Source organism: Mus caroli, unplaced genomic scaffold (assembly GCF_978045245.1).
Source record: "Mus caroli unplaced genomic scaffold, Mus_caroli_1 scaffold_5, whole genome shotgun sequence".
In the NCBI taxonomy this organism is placed as follows: domain Eukaryota; kingdom Metazoa; phylum Chordata; class Mammalia; order Rodentia; family Muridae; genus Mus; species Mus caroli.
The window spans coordinates 115,942,952-115,964,626 of record NW_028227260.1 but is presented as its reverse complement, the minus strand read 5'-3'; the positions used below and the strand labels follow the sequence as shown (position 1 = coordinate 115,964,626).

At 38.9% G+C, this 21,675-nt stretch overlaps 1 protein-coding gene across 3 annotated transcripts in view; it reads right to left on the bottom strand.

Moving 5' to 3' along the window:
* The window catches only part of Dock11 (dedicator of cytokinesis 11), a 180,794-nt gene that overhangs the window by 27,321 nt on the left and 131,798 nt on the right, over positions 1–21,675 (bottom strand). For all 3 annotated transcript variants that reach the window (XM_085838173.1, XM_029473424.2, XM_021154032.3), the window contains 8 exons: positions 20,168–20,215; positions 17,736–17,878; positions 15,758–15,873; positions 12,153–12,290; positions 8,621–8,803; positions 4,937–5,050; positions 2,685–2,900; positions 2,539–2,596 (listed from right to left, as the gene is read on the bottom strand). In XM_085838173.1, the coding sequence (XP_085694299.1) occupies positions 2,539–2,596; positions 2,685–2,900; positions 4,937–5,050; positions 8,621–8,803; positions 12,153–12,290; positions 15,758–15,873; positions 17,736–17,878; positions 20,168–20,215 (1,016 nt within the window). The remainder of the gene's footprint in view (positions 1–2,538; positions 2,597–2,684; positions 2,901–4,936; positions 5,051–8,620; positions 8,804–12,152; positions 12,291–15,757; positions 15,874–17,735; positions 17,879–20,167; positions 20,216–21,675) is intronic.

Genomic DNA, 21,675 nt, shown 5'->3' with positions numbered 1-21,675 from the left:
TTTGCTTGAAGAGTCAAGTCTTTTTTGGATTTTTTAAATACTGCTGGGTTGCAGAGTTCTCACATTAGATAGTGGCTATCCCTGGGCGCCAGGAAACCACCAGATAGAAGAAACTTTGTTTTTATTTTAAAAACTCTACATGATAGAACATTTGCTTACAATGTGTCAGCTAGGCAGCATCTTATTCCATTTTCATTAAGAATATTTTTATAGTATGCTTAACTGGTTTAGCTTAGTTAAGTATCTTGATACTACTCTCATAGTTTAAGCAGATAATTTAAAAAAGCTGTTTTGGATTCCTTTTTTTTTTCTTTCAATCATTAAAACTAAGGTGGAAAAACCCCCGAGGATTTCTACTCCTGCTGCCCTTTTAGAATAAGGTTTTCTAGTTTAAGATCGTTGATTTCTACAGGTTCAAAAATAGACAGCAGCCATAAATAAAAATATAAACAGCTCTCAAATTTAACATTTCTTTGTTTAAAATGCAAAACATCATTTTCCCCCTTAGCTCTTTGAGGTTAATGAGAGATAAACTTGAAAGAACCTTAGGAATATCATGAACTACATCAATGACAAGCTTGGGCTACATCCACTTGTTAAGACAGGTCAGATTGCTGATTAAGGTATCTGCCTAATGCTGAAATAACTAGAGCAAGATACACTTTTTCTAAACTTAAGGGAGAAATCAATCTTGGTCTGAAGGTCTTTATACCTGTGAATAAAACAAGATTCTTGGGAAGAATTTCTAATATAATTACCTGTTTTCAAAATCGAAAGGGTTTATTCTTAATAGGCCTGGAACTCATATTTCAAGTGCCCACTAATTAGAAAGCTGGGGTAGCAGGAAGCCAGTTTCTCCAGAAAGCATTTAAAACCAAAGAATGGTGTTTAAGAACCTCATGTGTGTCAATGGATATGGAATGGCCTGTGTGCAACTTTGATTTGTATTTTTAGGGCAACTTGACAAACATATCACTGTTCTAATTAAAAAAGATGAATTGGGTCTCATTTTGATCAATTCTTTCTCCGTTAGAACTACTTGTAGGGACTGCCTGGACAGCTTGGTCCAAAAGCACATGCTTATCGTGCCTGTAGCCACTTTATCAATCCCCAGACCCCCTCACCCCAACCAAGGAGAGAATGAAAACAATATATAGATTTGCTTTCTTTTTGATAAATCATTCTTAATTTTTGTTTAATATCAAGTCTTTGTACTTGTGAGTAAAACAAGATTCTCAGGAAGAATCTCTAATATAATTATGTATTGTCAAAATCTAGAGAGTTAATTCCTAATAATTCTTAATGAGTCTGGGACTCTATTTCTGGTTCATACTTTGTAGTCCACCTTGACTTGGAATTCATCATGTAGCCCAGGCTCTCTTGGATTTGTGCAGTCCTCCTGCCTTAGCCTTGATGTGCTGGGATTATAGACTTCACAACCCCTAGCTGAGTATAACAATCTGTAAACTTGATTATTCAGAAGCATTTCACTGTCAGTTTAAAATATAAGTAAAATGCTGAAAATGTTGCTCAGGTATGCTTGCTTAATTAGCATTCACAAAGTTCTGGGCTTGATCTCCAACACTGCATGAACTGAGCATGGTGGTGCATGCCCATAGACCCAGGAAGTAGAGGCAGGATTAGCAGAAGTTCAAGGTCGCTCTTGGCTACATAGCAAGTCTGAGGTTTGCTTGGACTATATGAAATCTTACCCCTTCTCCCAAACCTAAATACCATGAATGCATAGTTTAATCATTCTAGTCATATTTGGGAAGAATCTCCACAGTGTCCATTATTTTACATATGAAATGAAAAATACAGACATTCCAGAGATAATAACAAAACATAGCAAAAAAAAAAAAAAGAGCAATATGACTCCTTTAAGTTGCTTTCATTTTGCCCTCATTGTGATAGATAGCAGATGTCTTGATTGCAATCGCCACTGCCAATTAACTTTTAAACCTTACTCAATTGTTTTGCTATTTGAGTATTTATAAAACTCACCAATATTATTTAGGGATGGGGAAGCTTTCAACCTGATCCCTGAATTAGGAATCTTGAATTAGAAATGCAGAACTGCTGATGTCCTTCAAGGGCCTGATTCCCTTTAACACTCAGGTATCACTGCATAAAAATAGCTCTAGATACCTAGTTCAATGACAGTGGTTGGTGAAGTTAAGGATGAGGGAGGGAAAGAAGCAATCATAAATCTGAAAGAATTACACAGAGCTTCTCTTGAGCCCTAAGAAGAACTGAATTTGTGGCAGTCATCCAGGGAGATAGACTTGGGAAATAAATACTGGGCAGCAAGCCCAGCCGTGTACTATTTAACTTATTCTTGTAACCTCCCACAGAAGCCAAAGCCAAAATGAGCAATCTAGTCTTCTTTTATAACAACATCTGTTTAGCACTGAATGAGGCTGAAGGTAAACATATTTTTAAGAGCTCAATTCTATCCCATTCACAATTGCACACTGCAAAGATAGAGATTATTTTGCCAGCTGAGAGTCCTCCCATCTCAGAACAGAAAGGTCTTACTCTTTCGGTGAAGAAATTCTGCAACTAGAGCCGCTACATGGACATAACACATTGCAGCCTAGAAGTGGATGACAAAGAAAGAAGTGTCAGAATAGGTTCAAAGGAGTTTGAAGAGTTCCAGTGGGAGCAAAATTTTAAGTATTCACCTCAGAAAAATCTCCATTTTTTATATGAATTTTGGCCATGCTGTCAAGCCAAGTTTTCCTCAGCTCTGGTGTGCTGGCATAAGATTTAGCTAAGCTATACTGGAGATCAATTAGCATTTCAGGGTCTTTCTCATGTTCCTTCATTTGGGCAGTGGCCATAAGAACGGTGCGGATCCTCTTGGTCAAATCTTTGACTTCTGTGGGAAAAGCAGTTGCCTAATTTCAAAACAAAAGAAAACAAAAAAACCCACATATTTAGCAGTATTGTCAATAGGATTGAAGCATGAGCATCCAAATGTGGGAACTATAACATGGCTTTTATTCCTTATTAACAGTTGGTAGTACTATATTTCATATGGCAAATCTAAAGGGTTTTTAATTAGTTATTTTATTAAAATTATGCAACTAGCCAGGCTTTAAAGGCTTTTGAACTTGATGGCAATACTCAAAGCCCATAAAAACATGATCTTTGAGGTCAGACTATCTGGCTTTCATTGTTAATGCTACATGTTTGGTTTATTTGTAACAGTAACTGAAAGTTATTGACAGCACATAGGTACTGGGTACTGATCTGGGTGCTTTATATGTTTTAATTAAGTTCTCTTCTTATGCATTTCCACCAGTGGGAAAACTGAGTCCCAGAGCAGTTGGGAAGCTCAGCCACCATCTCATGGAGACAGGACCTCTTATCAGACAATCTGGCTCCAGAGCTAGTGCTCTGCAGGCAACATCCCATAGTGAGAAGCATGCCTATCTTGCCCACTGACTATAACACACACCTTAGTGAAAACCCTGCTGCCAACTTTCCATTTCCACAAAAAGGAGAGGTTGTGAGTCACATCACACTCCAGAGAGGTTAAAGAGAACATTAACCTCTCAAAGTGTTTCTGACTCAAGATGGGGATGGAGCAAGTACACAGTTAGGGAACTTAATATGAATATAATATACTGTTCTGCCTTTTTGTCTACTTAAAAAAATCATTATTAGATGCATCTAACCCCCTTGTGTTCATTCACAGAAATTCTACTTCCTGAGGGAAAGGCTAACCTTTTTGTAACAGGGTTACAGGTGACCTTAGCAAATAAAACTAAGTCATTCACAAACGAGTAAAGGGAAGGCCAAGGGGCTCTTCTTGAGGAGAGCTAACATCAGCCCTATTCACTTGGAAAACATCATGCTAATCTACCTGTATAATATGGCTTTGAGCATGGTAACAACTAGAAACATAAATTCTTGGAGCACGAGGAAAATAGCTGAAATAGTACACGTTGCTTCTGTGCTCCTGGGATTAGCTGAACTGTATACTGATCCCCTGGGAAACCCACAAAGCTGCTTGAAGGCAAACTTTCCCAGCCTGTGAGCAGCTGGCACTACTCAGTGTTTTGCTCCCTGTAAGCAGCACTCCTATGGGAATGGTTTTTTAGTACATAGATTCTACACGTCCCAAACATCTAGCACGTTGTGACTGTGAGCTTTTGATTTTTTAAAAAGATTTCATTCACTATTGTCAAATATATGAGAATATGACTTTTCCTGAGAATGTGGACAGTTCGTTCCCCTGGGAGCATCTCAGAACCTGTTTCCAGGCAACACAGTAGGCGATGCAGGATTTTTTTTTTTTTAAACAATGCCCTAGTTTTTAAGCATGTAGTGCTTAGAATCCTAGGTTTGATTCTGATGGACTGGTGTTGAAGATGGACAATTTTGGACTGTTACAGCAAGCCACATTTGGTTAGCCTAACTTTTGAAAGTCACAAACCCAACAAATAATGAAACTCTTCTGTTCCATTTCTTATCTGTTGGCAATGGATCTGTTAGCCATCCTGAGAAGTGAAATTTCTCTCAAATTTCCAACTCAGTTTTTAATTAGCTGGTATTATAAATGGTAACAATTGTTAAGAAAGAAAATAAATATTTCTTTTCCAATCAAGTTTAGAAATTAAGCAGAAAAAACAACACAGATTTTATTACTAACAGACACACACTTTAAAGATTTATTTAGTTACTGCTGAATATAATTGCTAGAGATCCAGTGGTAAGTGAAAGCCACCAACTCTTAAAGCACACATTCTATGTTTCATACTGACAGTCACTGAGAATTCCACCACGGTTTAAGAATATAAACTCCTTTTTTTAGTTAAAGTGGTTTTTATTCGTTATTTTAGTGTTGGAGATTAAACCCAGTGCACTGTTCATGGTGAGCGCCACTGACTCAGAATTCCAGCCAAAGTGGTTTGAGTTTATCCCTTACCTTCATAGGTCTGTCGCTATTTGCAAAGTTATTGATAATGAATAAAGACTCCTGAAATCTCGATCCTCCACTTAGTGCTACGTCAGCTATAAGCTGACTCACAGCAATGATTATCTGTGGGAAGAAATAAAGGTTACTTTTTTCAAAAGGCTTAAAAAAAAGTGCTTCGAGAGGTGGGGAGGGGTATCACTATACTGTGTCCAGGCTAACATCTAACTTGCTTCTGTCTTCCTGCTTCAGTCTCTTCAATAGCTCAGACTGCAGGCTAATGGTTGTTTCCTTATCAATAACCCTTTCCCTAGTAAAGGGCTCTAATGGAAAAGACCAAGGCAGTGGAGATACATAACTAGAGATTGCCTATATTACATAGTAGACTACTGAGCCAAGAAGTCCCCACTGTGTTTAGATTTTGAGTTGTTTCATCAATTAATCACAATGATATGAAGATGGAGAATAATTATCACCCAGTGTGTTCTCTGTGCTGGAATGGTGCCAGCTGCTATATGCTTTTCATTTTCACCCTCATACTCATAACAATATAAGATGGCAAATAGTTGGCCTCATTTTACAGATGAGCAATCTGGTTCAGCTAGATTAAGTAACTTGCCTAGGGTCACACACTATGTATGTAGTTGATCTATGAGTCCAGCACAAGCAGATAGCTATTTCTATAAGTTCTGTAATTTCCACAAAATCTTGAGATTAATTGCACTTCTTTGAGACAGGGTCTTGGTATGCTATCCAGACTGATCTTGGACTTGTGGGCTTAAGTGATCCTCTTGCCTTGGCATCTCAAGTATATGAGAGTATACAGGTGCAGGCTAGCACTCCCAGGTCAATTATTTTTTAATTCCTGCTTTTTTTTTTTTGAGACAGGTTCTTCTTGTCCTGTAGATCAGGCTGGCTCAAACACGTAATCCTTTTACCCTAATCTTGCACATGTTTGGATTTTAGGCATGTGCTATCATGCTTGGCAATCTTTTGTTGTTAAATAAAGTTTTAACTGGTGCAAGCAAAACAACCAGAATCACCTGCCATTTACTATCTAATAATCTTATTATCTAATCATCTTACTTTAGGCTCACAAAAATTCTGAAGTAGAGTTTCTCCTATATTATATTTGAAGAAACTGAGGTACAGAGGCAAAAGAAGTCACCTGCTCCATGTCCAGACTGTCATAGAATCTGAACTAGAACACGCATTCTTAAGACTTAAACTCTAGAGTAGCTTTCTCCAAGAGAAAGAGAATGTGAGTCACATATATAAGTAGCTACAATGAAAAAGAGATGGAAGTGAAACTTATTTTAGTTTTCATATTTACTTTGTGTATGTGTGTATGTGTTCCACATGTGCTGCAGCTATACATGCATGTGAATATCAGAGGACAACTGTCAGGAGTTTGGTTGTTGGTGCTCAAAAGCAGGTCATCGGGCTTGGCAGCAAGCACTTTTACCCACTGAGTCATCTTAATGGCCCCAAATTTATTTTGATATATTTTAATTAATCCCCAAATTTGATAAATTATTTCAATATATAAACAATATAAGACACCTTAGATGCTCTATTTTTTAATGTACTTAGTCTTTATACTTTTGACACATCTCAGTTTGGGTCAGTCCCATTTCAAGTGGCAGAGAGCCACATGGTCTGAGCTATGGCACAGAAAGGAAAATCCAGATATTGATTTCTTTTGCAGTGCTGAGACTAGAACCCAGAGCCTTGTGCATGTTAGGCAAGCATTCTACCACTGAGTTATAACCTCAGGCCTCTTTGTACTTTTTGTTTTGAGATAGTGTCTTTCAGGTTGCCCTGGCTGGCACTGACTTCACACTATAGACAAAGTAAGACTTGAAGATGATATCCACTTACCTTAGTTTTCGATGGAGCTGTAAATGTTGCTCTTTGTGGGGAGCAGAGTGAGAGGTGGGTGCACACACATGTTTGCAGGTACACATGTATGCCTATGTGTGGAGGTTAGCCATTCTTCAGTTGCTGTCTACCTTTCTTTTTCAATTTTTTTATTAGATATTTTCTTCATTTACATTTCAAATGTTATCCCGAAAGTCCCTTATATCCTCCCCCACACCCTGCTACCCTACCCACCCACTCCCATTTCTTGGCCCTGGCGTTCCCCTGTACTGGGGCATATAAAGTTTGGAATACCAAGGGGCCTCTCTTCCCAATGATGGCCGACTAGGTCATCTTCTGCTACATATGCAGCTAGAGACATGAGCTCTGGGGGTACTGGTTAGTTCATATTGTTGTTCCACCTAAGGGTTGCAGACCCCTTTAGCTCCTTGGGTGCTTTCTCTAGTTCCTCCATTGCGGGCCCTGTGTTCCACCCAATAGCTGACTATGAGCATCCACTTCTGTGTTTGCTAGGCTCCAGCATAGTCTCACAAGAGACAGCTATATCTGGGTCCTTTCAGCAAAATCTTGCTTGCATGTGCAATCATGTCTGCTTTTGGTGGCTAACTATGGAATGGATTCCCGGGTGGGGTAGTCTGTGGATGGTCCATCCTTTCATCTTAGCTCACCAGTCACACCAGTCAGAATGACTAAGATCAAAAATTCAGGTGACAGCAGATGCTGGCAAGGAGGTGGAGAAAGAGGAACACTCCTCCATTGTTGGTGGGATTGCAAGCTTGTACAACCACTTTGGAAATCAGTCTGGCGGTTCCTCAGAAAATTGGACATAGTACTACCCGAGGATCCCGCAGTACCTCTCCTGGGCATATACCCAGAAGATGTTCCAACTGGTAATAAGGACACATGCTCTACTATGTTCTTAGCGGCCTTATTTATAATAGCCAGAAGCTGGAAAGAACCCAGACGTCTCTCAACAGAGAAATGGATACAGAAAATGTGGTACATTTACACAATGGTGTGCTACTCAGCTATTAAAAACAATGAATTTATAAAATTCTTGGGCAAATGGATGGATCTGGAGGATATCATCCTGAGTGAGGTAACCCAATCACAAAAGAAGTCACTTGATATGCACTCACTGATAAGTGGATATTAGCCCAGAAATTTAGAATACCCAAGATACAATTTGCAAAACACAAGAAAATCAAGAAGGAAGACCAACGTGTGGATACTTCATCCCTCCTTAGAATAGGGAACAAAATACTCATGGAAGGAGTTGCTGTCTATCTTAATTTGGGGGCAGTGGCAAGGTCTCTCACTGGCTTAGAACTTGCCAAATAAGGTTAGGCTGGCTGGCTAGTGAGCCTGAGGTTGGTCTGTCCCCATTCCCTCAGTTCTCGGTTGACAAGTGCATCCCACCATGCCTGGCTTTAAAACAAAAATGATTTCTCTCTATGTGTATAGTTGTTTTACCTGCATCTATATCTATGCCTATGAGCATCATGTACATGCTTTGTATACAGGAGGCCAAAATAGGACATCAGATGTACTGGGTTGGAGTTACAGGTGGTTGTGAGTCACACTGTAGGTGCTGTGAATAAAACACAGGTCCTCTGGAAAAACAGCCAGTACTCATAACCACTGAGCCATCTCTCCAGCCCCATACACAGCCTTTCGGATCAAATTCAGCTAGTCATGCTTGCAGAACATGCACTTTACCAACTGAGCTAGCTATCTTTCTAGCTATAGATGTTGATTTTGATGGAGGCCAGTGATTGAAGAGAAAAATAAAGAAGAGCTTTGATTGGTGCTCACCTGCAAGTGTGTCCTCAGAAAGGTTTTCCTCTTGGTATATTCAAAGTTGTTTCTCATCAAAAGATACAAAAGTGCAGATGCCTCATTTCTGGTTGAGCTAATCTTTGAAGTACAGCACTTTAAAACCTCATAGCAAAATGCAGCACACATGTTTACTCTTCCTTTGAAAAAGGCTGAGGGAAACTAAACAAGGAAAATAGAAATGAATATCTGAAAATCTAATGAAATCCACCAAATAATCAACTGCTGACTGTATCCTCTCCTAAAACTCAGAGCTTTCGAGGATAACAAATCAATACGAGGGCAGATCTCTGTTCTGAAGATAGTTTGAACTTGTTACCATATAGACAAGCATATGCCAATGATAGAACAAGTCAAGTCAGTATAGAAGGTACTGCAATAATGTGGAGGTACTTGGCATAAAATACTATCAATCTGAGAAGAGCCTAAGATAGTCCAAAACATAATAGGAACATATTTGATGACACACTGAATAAATGAATGACTGAAATGATGAATGATGGCCCCTGTTCTAAGGTTCCACCTGCTGAGAAAATCAGTAGTAGTGAAATGGATCCTTTTTATATATATATATATAAAATGGAGTTTATGTGAAGTGTTCATATATACCTGCCTATTTTCTACTCCACAAACAGTCAGTTAAGACATATTTTGAAATAGAGAAAGAGTGCCCAAGTGGTCACTGATTTTTCAAAACAACCAAGTGGCCTGGTGCTTTGAGAATGTATTCAGCCTGCTGCTTTGTGGAACATAAACTATATATCTAGTGTGGGTTTATTAGCGCCTCCTATCCTTGAAAGGTGAGACAAGCAAGCTGCTTTCAAGTGCACAATGGCCATTTTTTTAGGACTTCTAAAGCTTGAGTGTCAGCTACTCAAAATGGCTTCTTGGAAACCTTGAATTTTAATCTGCATTTCAGGAATCCATCTGCATTATTTTACCTTTTTTAGCAGGTGCAGTGTTAGGCAAGCAAAGGGTGTGTAACAAATGCTTTCTGATTGGCAAATTGGGAAATCTCATAAAGTTTCACAGGATTAGATCGACTCTTGCTGGACAAGATACTCTAGTATAAAAACATTTGAGGGCAGACATGGCAATGTGCAGTTAATCCTTACAGTAAGTCCTCTTACATTACTTGAGACGTGAACAATGGCCAAAGTCATGAGCAACTTCCTCAATGCAAGTTCTAATGTGCTCCTTTCATCTCACTTGGTACTCTTTACCTCATGAGGATGCACATACTCTGTTGCCCCTTGGTTTCTGTGACACTGTCCATTCTTGACCATTAGTTTGTTTGTTTATTTATTATTGCTACCTCTGTCACTTTTCTTTCTCATCTCCTTTACAGTTTTCTCTTTCAACCCTTTCTGTGTTAGTTTCTCTAATGTTCCAATCCTGATCTCTGTTTTCCCTCCATATCCTTCCCAGGGGAAGTCCAGTCACTCTGGCGAGTTCCAGTATCCCTTTGATGTTGATGTTTTTGTTGGTGAACTGGTGATAAAGTCAAAAAACTCTTGTTACCAGGTATTCTATCTCCATAGCCACACACCAGCTCCCCTTTCCAGGTCCTCATCTATTTTTTTTAAACTGTGTGTTTTGAACTACTCACAATCTCTCTCCTCCCCTCCCCTGCCCTCCCCTGCCCTCCCCTCCCCTCCTTTCCTTCTTCTATTCACCCCTTTGTGTTACCATGTATCTTTGAAGCTCTGGCTGGCCTGGAACTTGCTACACAGACCAGGCTGGTCTTGAATTCACAAACTTCTGCCTGTCTCTGCTTCTCAGCCAATGTCTCATTTTAGAGAGGTTCCCTTGGTCATACTGATTCTCTTTTAATATACATTGTTTTACTTCCCTGCTCAAAATATTTCCATGCCTGCCTGTTTCCTAAAAGATGAAGTCTAGCTCTTATGGTGACGACACTGTTCTACTTGCCATTTATACTTTCAGTTGCATCTTCTAAGTTCAAGTACTACTGAAGGGAAACTTTGATAAGGTACAGCATATATTTATCATTCTGTGTATGTTTTCATATATAGCACAGTAAGCCCTCAGGATTACAAGCAGTAACTACCTAGCAAGTAACTGTTAAATGATTTTTTTTCTAAATGTATTTCCATCCATTTATCCTAGCACGCTCATACAGAACTCACTTCACTATAGATTCCTTTATTATTAAAGTATATTAAAGAATAGAAAACTTTTAAAGCTTCACATTTACACAATTTCTGTTTTACATACAATGAAAGGTAAGGCTTGCTTATTTGGTCATATACTGGCTGCTTATGGTTCATTTGCAAGATATTCTATAAGACTCCAGAGTTCTAAAAGTTAGTTTCTGCTTTCAAAGGGCTTACACACAATTTTTTAAACAAGCAAGACTTGTGCCTCATTAGTACAGTAGGGGGTGTGTTAGTTTTATCATATGATAAATAAGATAAAGAAAAATTGGTTGATGATTTTAAAATGACATTGGAGCTAGGAATGTGGTGCCCTGGGTTGAATCTTGAGAGAGACAAAAGAAGATGCAGAGGGATAGTCTTATGCCAACCTGACACACAATCTAGAATTATCTGAAAGAGGGAACCCTAGTTGAGAAAATGCCTTCATAAGATCTGGCTGTACAGAGGGGTCAAGGACACCACAAGAAAACCCACAGAATCAACTAACCTGAGTCCACAGGGGCTCACTGAGACTGAACTGTCAACCAGTTGTGTAGCTTGATCTTTTTGTAGGACTCCCAACAGTGGTGATAGGAGTGTCTCTGACTCTGTTGCCTGCCTTTAAAACCCTTTCACACTAGTGGGCTGCCTCGCCTAGTCTTACTACAACTTGATATGCCATGGCTCGTTGATATTCATGGGAGGGCTCCCCTTTTATGAAGAGACAGAAGAAGTAGATGGGGAGTGGGGTGGAGAGGGGAGCCAGAGGGGGAGGAACTTGGAGGAGAGGAGGAGGAAAACTGCAGTTGGGATATGAATAAAATAAAGCAAATTATGTCCAGCTGTTGATGAGGTAGAGCCCAGCCCATTGTGAGTAGAGCCATCCCTGGGCTGGTGGTCCCGGGCTCTATTATAAATCAGGCTGAGCAAGCAATGAGGAGCAATCCAGTAAACAGCACCACTCCATGCCTCTGCATCACCTCCTGCCTCCAGGATCCTGCCTTACTTGATTCCCTCAATAATGAACAGCAATGTGGAAGTGTAAGCTGAATAAATCCTTCCTTCCCAACATGCTTTTTGATCATGGTGTTTTATTGCAGCAATAGAAACCCTAACTAAGACAGAGAGGGAGACCCCTGAAAAGGACCTACTGAAAATGTGAAGGTATGATGGTAAAAGGAAAGCCTGTTCTGATTTTACAGGATTATTGCCTGGTTCTCTCCATGATTTTGCTATGCTGTGCTCATCCGTACAAAGGCTGCAGTAGTTATTGGCTGTTTGTAGATGTCAGCACAATGATCCCCAGTCCTCCATCTTCCCTTGAGCTCCTAGCACTTTCAAGTTGTTCTTACCTTACTGATGAAAGATCTCAGTGAGGCAAAGACATGCTTCAGTGACACTTCAGATTGTCCATTTTTAAGAAAAGCAAGGTGAATATCAAATACTTTTTTCATTAGTGGGTTGTGACCATCATTATTTAAAAGTTGGTTCTATAAAACATGGAAAAAAAAACAGTTTATAGAAGCCTTCAGTTTGTCCCCTCTCCCCGACATATAAACGAACTGATTTTACTGCATCATCAATATCTGCCTATAAAATTTCAATATTTTCAGGATTTTACTTGAGAATATTCCTGTGATCTTCAACTTGAATGGGACATCTCAAAATACCATACAAACTAGATCTAGACTATTGAAACTCAAGCATTTAAAAGAGCTAAAAAATTACTCTTTCAATAGAGAACATCAAACTTCAAAATGAATTTGGGAAGAATATTTCTCCTTCAATACTTCCTCCCTTTCTGTCTTCTTTCCTTTCCTTTCCTTTCCTTTCCTTTCCTTTCCTTTCCTTTCCTTTCCTTTCCTTTCCTTTCCTTTTTCCTTTCCTTTCCTTTCCTTTCCTTTCCTTTCCTTTCCTTTCCTTTCCTTTCCTTTCCTTTTTCCTTTCCTTTCCTTTTTCCTTTCCTTTCCTTTCCTTTCCTTTCCTTTCCTTTCCTTTCCTTTCCTTTCCTTTCCTTTCCTTTCCTTTCCTTTCCTTTCCTTTCCTTTCCTTTCCCCTTTCCCCTTTCCTTTCCTTTTCTTCTCTTTTTCTTCTTAAAGTTCTCTCTTTGTAGCTCAGTGGGATCTAGAACTTGCTACATTCAAAAGCCAGTCTAGTTCAAAGTCACAATTCATTTGCTGGAACTATGCGTATATACAGTCATGACTGGCTAGGAAATGTTTTTTAATTAACTTACACATTCAGAAATCTAAAAACAAATACACGACACCTGGCCTTTATATTTTTCTGGGGGAGTAATAATTAGCATAAATACTAATTCTTTTAAAAATTGATTATCTTACTAACTTTTGGAAATATATTTTGTATAAGATATATTTATGCACTGGTTATGCACTGGTGACAAATTGAACCCTCCATAATATCTCATGATACCATGAAAACCGATACCACAACTGACTGTTTAAATGCCTCTTGTAAATGGGCATTAATAAAAACAGTAAACAGTGCAGTTGTACAGAGATATCAGTTGGTTCATGAAATTTGCTTTAAAATAAATTACCAAGAGGCTACAGTGGGAAAATGTCTGTCTGCTATGAGAAGGCCTCCCTGGGAGGTCCTGAGTTCAATTCCCAACAGTGCAAAAAAAAAAAAAAAGTGGACAAAAAAACCCAAAAATAAAAACAAAAACAAAATAAAAGCACCAGGGCTGGAGAGATGGCTTTGTGGGTAAAAGTGATTGGCATGAAAGAATTTCGTTCAAATTCCCACAAACCATTTAAAATCAGTACACAAAAGCAGTAGCAGCTAGAGTCCTAGTGTTCCTATGAGAGGCAGGAGGCAGAGACAGAATTTCTGGACGCTCATGTGCCAGCTAGCCTGGAGAACACAGTGAAAAAACAACAGAGACCCTGTACTGACACCCAGCGATATCCTTGACCTCCACACCTGGATCTGCATTCATACACATGAATGCACATATTCATATACAGCATACATATGTACACCCACACACACACAGACATATACACATACCAAATTATATAAAATCAAAACATTGGTTAACTTCTCCAGTTCTTCCTTTTTGACTTTCAAGAAACTAAGCAGGTTATAACAATCCTGCCCACCATACAGAACTAGACAAATTGGTGACAGGCCCATTGGTGGCCAGTACCTAGAACCATGGACTTCCATTATGATTGGTGTAGCTATGAATTTTGATCCCGCCACCGACTAGCTGTGCAATATGAACCTCCCTGTGGGCCCTTATTTTTATGAGAATGATACTAAGGCTATTATTAGTATTAAAAGTTAATTCATGGGGCTAGTGAGATGGCTCAGTGGGTAAGAGCACCTGACTGCTCTTCTGAAGGTCCAGAGTTCAAATCCCAGCAACCACATGGTGGCTCACAACCATCTGTAACAAGATCTGACGCCCTCTTCTGGAGTGTCTGAAGACAGCTACAGTGTACTTACACATCATAAATAAATAAATAAATCTTTTTAAAAAAAGTTAATTCATTATTTGTATTTAGTTTATGGGTATATAATTTGGGTTTCCAAAATGTCATCAATTTTAAGAGTCTAATTCAGTTACTGTTACTAGTTTGGCACCGGGACTGAATAATCACAATTCAACTTCAGAGCGGTTTCACAACTTCATAAAGATCATATGTCCTCTTATGCCATTACCTCCCTTTATTACCCCATTCTTCCAAAGAAAAGGGGAGGGTAACACAGCACCACAATATGTGCTTTGCATGCATGAGGTCATGGTTCAATCCCCAGCATGAAAAATAGTAAGTTAATATTTGTAAAATGCTTAAGAGAGTACCCGAGTTTTACCAAGAAATACACAAATATCTATTAAATAAAAAGTATCAGAAAAGCAGGGAGGAACGGAAGTCTAGTCATGAGACTCAGATGTCCTGTCTACTGACATGATGAAAAATAGATGTGTGTATTATTTTAATTAAAACAGACCTAATATTTTGTAAGATCATCTACTACAATTGATTAGTATATTATTTGATTCTCCTTTATATAATGTTTTTGAGAAGCATGGGGCACGTTTCCATAGTCTATCTGGAAGCCTATAGCAATTGACTATATTACTTAAGACAGGGGAAAAGGCAAAACAAACAAGCAAGCAAACAAACAGAAACAAAAAGAATCCCAAATGATATATAATTGAAGAGAAACAGGAGGTATGTTTTCTCCTTTCGGGTTCTAATACTTACGATACCTTACACTATGCTCATATAGTTTTTACTTTCAAAGCACTCTCACATCTACTGTTTTCTTTTACCCTTCCACCAAGCATGCTCACTAACTGACTTTCTTTTACAAATCAAAGGAATGATGATTTGGGTTGAGAGAAAAAAAAATCTGAGAAAAACCTGGACATAGTCCTTACAAGATATCTTGTTATAATGGGTATTTTGGCTAACTGATTCTCTCATGATTTCAGGTAAAAAGTAGTAATTTTAATAAAAACATGAAAGAAAACACACCCTCCCTTCTTTCCTTCCCCAACTTCTTTCTTCCCTCACCTCTTATCTGTTTTCTATAGAGCCTTCCCTGACCGGGAACTTGTTATACAGATGAGGTGCCCTCAAATTTGGCACCCCTCCTGCTTCTGTTGCCCATGTCCTGACATTATAGGCACGTGTCACCATGCCTGGCAGAAAACTGAATCTAAAGACAAATTTAAAACAATAGAATTTAAGAGGCATAGGGGGATTAAGGACATTTTAGTAGGAACACTTCACTTTATGGATGACTGAGTTTCAGTGATTTCCCAAGGTTAGTTAGCCAAACTTGGCTTGTCACCAGTGTTTTCTCACCGCCCCTGCCAGGTTATTTCAAACCGAACTATTGTTCCTCAAACTAGCTAGCTATTATAGTTTTTTTTTCCTTTCTTGCAATTGTCACCGATTGATTTCAAACTCATCTTTACCTTGAAGCACTGGGTGAAAAAGGAGATCGTGTCTAGTACTGTCAGAGATACTTCAGTAGCAGTATTGCCTTCCAGAAGTGCCTGGTGGAAAATGTCTGCTTCTGTCGTTGCAGAACCTAAGGTCAGAGAAGCATATTAAACCATGCCCAACCAGACTTACGTTATCAGCACTAAATAACTTCCTCCCAAAGCCACAGTGAGACAGTCTTGCCTTCTTAGAAGGCTCTCACACCATCAGACCTAATGAGCTTCACTGCAGTGATACCTTATTGAGAGTCATGGTCTGTCTTAATCCCTTCCAGTCACTCCCCCCCCCCCCCCGCCCCGCAGCATGTATTTAGCTGTACCCTTCTTTGGTGATGTGATCTCAGTAATGAGCTATGGTGATGGAATTAGGAAATCATGTGGGAGGTGTCTTCAGCTGTGTTGCCAACATGGGTAAAAAAAACTGACAAAGCCATGCAAATTCAGCATCCTCCAGTCAGATGTCTTCAGTTCTGCCAGTGACAGAATTCCAGGCTACTTATGGGCCTATGGAAGCAGGTTTGTTGCACTTTTACAGCAAGGAGAAACTTGAAAAAATTGCATCCTCACTGAGCCATCAACCAGGCAGCACACACCAGCTGATAAGAGGCCCCAGACATACACACCACAGAAGGCTGCCTGGTCTGGCCTTAGTGAGAGAAGGTGCACCTAACCCTTGAAAGACTTGAGGCCCCAGAGAGTGGGGAGGTCTGGCAGGGTGGAGGTGGGATGGTGGAGACATCCTCTTGGAGACATGTGGTAGGAAAAGGAAGTATGGAGGAGGAATGGACAGAGGGCAGACAGGGAGGGGGGTTAACGACTAGACTGTAAAAAAAGATTAAGGAACAATAAAAAAGAAATTACATCTACAGTCTTTTAGCTCAGGGCCTATCTATGCAGGACATTTATTATTATAATTAGGCTTCACAAAGCCAGTTTTCTTGGCCTCTTTTCCTGTGACCTTTGGATTCCTGAATGAAAATGAAAGTGTTCTTCCTCTGAGTTTTTTTTTTTTTTAATTAATATGTGCTGTCAGAGGGTACTTCCCCTTCATCTAGTCCCCTAAACGGCCCCAGTTAGGCAAGATTTTTCTTCTTATCCTAGGTGCCTTCTCAATGCTTTAGCCCATTTAAATATACCTCCAACAACTAGTATTTAGAGGTCATTATTACTATTTGATGCTACTGGGTATTGAATATAAGGTCTCATGCATACTAGGCAAGAGGCAAGCATACACTCTAGCAGTGAGCTAGGTCCCCAGTATGTATGTACTTATGTATGTATGTATACACACACACACACACACACACACACACAAGCTTTTTATTGTATTAGACAAGATCAAATTTGCTCAGGATGGCCTTGTGAACTTTCTGCCTCACCCCCCTTGGTAGCTGGAATTATAGGCCTGAACTACTAAGCCCAGCTAGAGTCGACTCATTTCCGTAATTAGCACAGAACATATATGTCAGTAGTCACTAAATGAACAATAATGACTCTAATTGAATATTTTTATATGCTATTTTATTATGACGTTAATACTTTCTATTAAAATTTAGTGAAGCTAAAGAGATGGCTCACTAATAAGAGCACCTTTTGCTCTTCCAGAGGACCTGCGTGTAAGTCCCAGCACCCACATTATGACTCACACTCATCTGTAACTCCAGTTTTGGGGGATCAAGCGCCCTCTTCTGGCCTTCACAGGTACCAGGCAAACATGGCACACATACATAGATTCAGGCTAAATATTAATACATATTAATTAAATAAAATAAACAAATATTAAACAATTAAAATTAAAATTTGACAGACACATTATACACATACACTTGCACCCACACAATGCTCATATCTGTATACACATCACACACATATATATACACATTGAATTAAAAAAAAAGATTAAATAGCATTACCATGCTATTTGATATGCCCTTGATCCAAGATTACTTACTGTGATTAAGTGTGAATGAGCTTTCTAAGCTGCTGAGATGTTGAAGCCGAGCTTGCATCACCCCTGATCTGTTTCGAAGAGCTGGCATAGTTTGTGATTTTCTATCTATTCCAAAGTGTTTGGATAGCCAGGCATCATGTACCCTAAAATAAAATTTTAAATCAATAACTGAAGTAAAGCCAGGCAATGATGGCATATTCTTTTAATCCTGGCACTTGGAAGGCAAAGGCAGGTGGATCTCTGTGAATGCAAGGCCAGTTTGTTCTTCATTGTAAGTTCCAGGACAGCCAGGGCTACATAGTGAGACCCTGTTTCAACCCCCCCCCCCCAATAAAACAAAAAACAAACAAACAAAAATACAATAACAACAAAAACTGAAGTGTTCCAACAATATACATCATTGTTTGATTCTTTTAAACTAAAATGTGATTTTTGTTGATGTGTTTCCAGATAAATATAATATGCTGCTCAAAGACTCTATCAACTATTGCTTTGATTAAATGAGGTATATTAGAAATGGTGAGCCATCTCTCTAGCCCCTAAATTATAAATTTTAATGGATCTTTAAAAAAGCATATACCAGCCAGGCGTGGTGGCGCACAGCACACGTGTGCCACCAGGCCTTTAATCCCAGCACTTGGGAGGCAGAGGCAGGCAAATTTCTGAGTTCGAGGCCAGCCTGGTCTACAGAGTGAGTTCCAGGACAGCCAGGGCTACAAAGAGAAATCCTGTCTCTAAAAAAACCAAAAAACATATGCTATTAGCTAAGGTATTTAGAAAGAGCCTTCTATCCTTCTTCAAAACAATGGAGCTAAGTAGACAACAACACTCTAATAATATTCAAGTTTGTTTTTTTTTTTTTTCAGGAAGTGAGGAAGGAGAAGCAAGAAGACAGACACTGAAATGGGAAGGGGCTGGCATCAGGCATCAGATATTCAAGAATGAATATCAATCCAGTTTCTTTCTGGATCACTTACAGCTGTGTCATGTGTAAACTCAGGAAGAAGTTTGTCCTCTTCTAACCATGAGGTCAGAGTAACAAAATCTGCGATGCTAAGGTCTATGGTGCTAAAGATCAGAGCAGCTCACAGTCACAGGGAACGATGGTAGCCACTGGAACATATATCACTTGAGATTTATTACTAGGCTGTTCCAGAGACGCAGTAATAAACCGAAGGCAAAGGCTTCAGTCTATGGTACTAAGCTTGGCATGGTATGCTTACATTTCCTATAATCCCAGCCTTTGAGAAGTCTAGGCAGGAGGATCAAAAGTTCAAGGTCCTCCCTGGAGACAGAGCAAGTTCAAGGCAAACTGGGGCTCCATGAGATCCTGCAGCCAAAACCCAAACCCAAACAAAACAAAGAAAAGAAAGAAACTGCTATGGGCTTTAACTTTGGAGAATAAACTATTTGGTGCTGGAAACATGGCTCAGTGGTTAAAGGTCCTTGCCACCATGTCAAACAAACCTGACCTGGATCCCTGGGACATGGTAGAAGGAGAGGACTAGGTCCACACCCTGTCCTCTGACCTTAACACATTTGCATGGCACGGGCATGTCCAAGCATACACACAAGCTTTTTTAAAGACTATATTTGGATTCCTTTAACTAGTAGTTCTCATTCATATGCACACAGAAACACTCATAATTAAACTAAGCAAGACTTTCTTTGCCGTCAACCATTTGCCTTCAGAAATTCCTGGTTGTATTTTTTCAGTGTAGGGGATTGAACCCAGGGCTTCAACATATGCTACAAAAGGACTCAGCTGCTAAGCCATATTCCAAGAACAAACGTATTTTCCTTGTTTTTTCTTTTTCTTCCTTTTTTTCTTTTTTTTGGAGTGTGTGTGTGTGTGGTCTTAGGAATTGAATCCAGGGCCTTGTGCATGCTAAACTAATGTTCTATCACTGAGCTATGCCCTAGAGCCCCTCAAACATTTCTTCATAAAGATATAAGAGGCAAAAGAATAAATAGATAATATATAATGTATGTCCTAATTACTGTTGAGGGTTTTTATTCACCTTAGTACTTGGGATGTTAACAGACTGCAGGCAAAAGTGACACATTTTATAGCCACCTCTGCCTTTTGATTTCTGCCTACTCTTATATTTAGCCCTTACTTAAGTCCTCCAGGAAACACAAATATCTGTTCAAGGTTTAGGGAGATCTCAGAAGGTATAAACCTTCTTTATTACTCTAGTCACTACCCCTTTGAAAACATAGTATTCATTTACATTAGTTTTAACTTGGAATTGGGATACACTGAATAAGTCACAGCTGCCTTTACATTAACCTAAACTGCCTTTACATTAACCTAAACTGCCTTTACATTAACCTAAAGCCATTATCTTAGGTTTTACATGCCACCGATGGGATTGCTCTTTGTTGGAAAAGAATGAAGAAATAGAATGTTGTAGTACCACAGGAATTACCTTGCTATGTTTCTTTTCCCCATATATCGGAAGTGAAACAAACATACTCTAGAAAGGAGAACAACAGCACATTAGTAATATACCTGGTGCAATTTGACAAGTAATGAGTAGAGGGTCATATGTTCCCAAAATCAATTTACTCAGATGATACTACAATAGCATTCATTTCCACAGATAACTACTTATGGGCTAGCCATACCCTACCTTTTCATTTATATTTGCTATAGTTATACTAGCATTAAAAGTCCCATGTCTTTACATACTAATGTACTGACAGGTTAGAAAAAAACTTGCCCATGTAAATCAACTTTTGTGCACTGTACCATACCATAGCAAAGGTCTCTAGTGCTCATTAAGACCAAACCATGTTCGTTAATTATAGAAGTAGAGGCAAATGCTATATTTTGTACAGAGGTATTAAAATGTTTTATATAATATGTTTTATATAATAATCATAAACACATGGATATAGGAAAAATAACATCCAAATCCCCACATGTTCATTATTTCCCAGCTTCACTAGCTGTCAAGAACAGTTTTGTTTAAGTTCCATGAAAAGTAAACTAATCTTCCTCCGTCCTCCCATTCATCTTGCCTCTTTTCAAGCAAATTCTCACCACCAGTTGTTGTCATTGGTAAATATTTCCCAGCATCTTTATACTGTTTACTACAGCTGGGGGGGGGGCATCAAATTAAAAAGGGGACCATGAAAAAAAAAAGAGGACTTCGGGGAGAATAAGTGAAAGGGAAAAATAGGAACAAAATGCAATCAAAAACAGGCTATGTGAAAGGGAAAATGGAGCTAATGGAGAAATGGGGTCAGCGGGAGTGGGAGGGCTGAAAGGATGCGGCAAGAGAAGATCAATAGAAATGATTTGTAAGAAAATGCTATAATGAAAATCCCATTATTTTGTAATCTAGAAGTCTAAGAAATATATATTTAAAGACCCCCTTGAAATCTTAACTGCTAATTAGCAGATATTTTCTATGATTTTTTTAAAAGTTGTATCAACTGGTTATATATCGATTATCCTCCTTGTATTTTATATGAGCATATCAACTGTATCTATAATGTGTATGTACTATTTATGTAAAAAAATTCCTACATTTCAATCTGTTTATAATTTTCCTTTTAGTTTTTGATAATGATAACATAGTAGCTTATCATATAACGCCTTTCATTCACCATAGTTGGTTTCCCCAAGTGTTTTAAAATACAGGTAGATATATATTTCTATATAAATCCATACAGCTACATCTGTCTGTTCCTAAAGTGAGTATTTAGAGTTACTCAACTCTAAGAGCTCAACATCTAAATTTTAGCTGTGCATCAATCAGCATCTGGTTCAAAAAAGTGACACAAGCTACCTGATACCATTCTAGTTTCCTCATTTTCAAAGTCATAGGAAGATTCTTACTCACCTGGAAGACAGTCTATTACTAGGCAAGAGGTTTCCTATGGGATCATAAGTATTCTACCACTTTCCTTTTATCACTGGGTGAAGAAT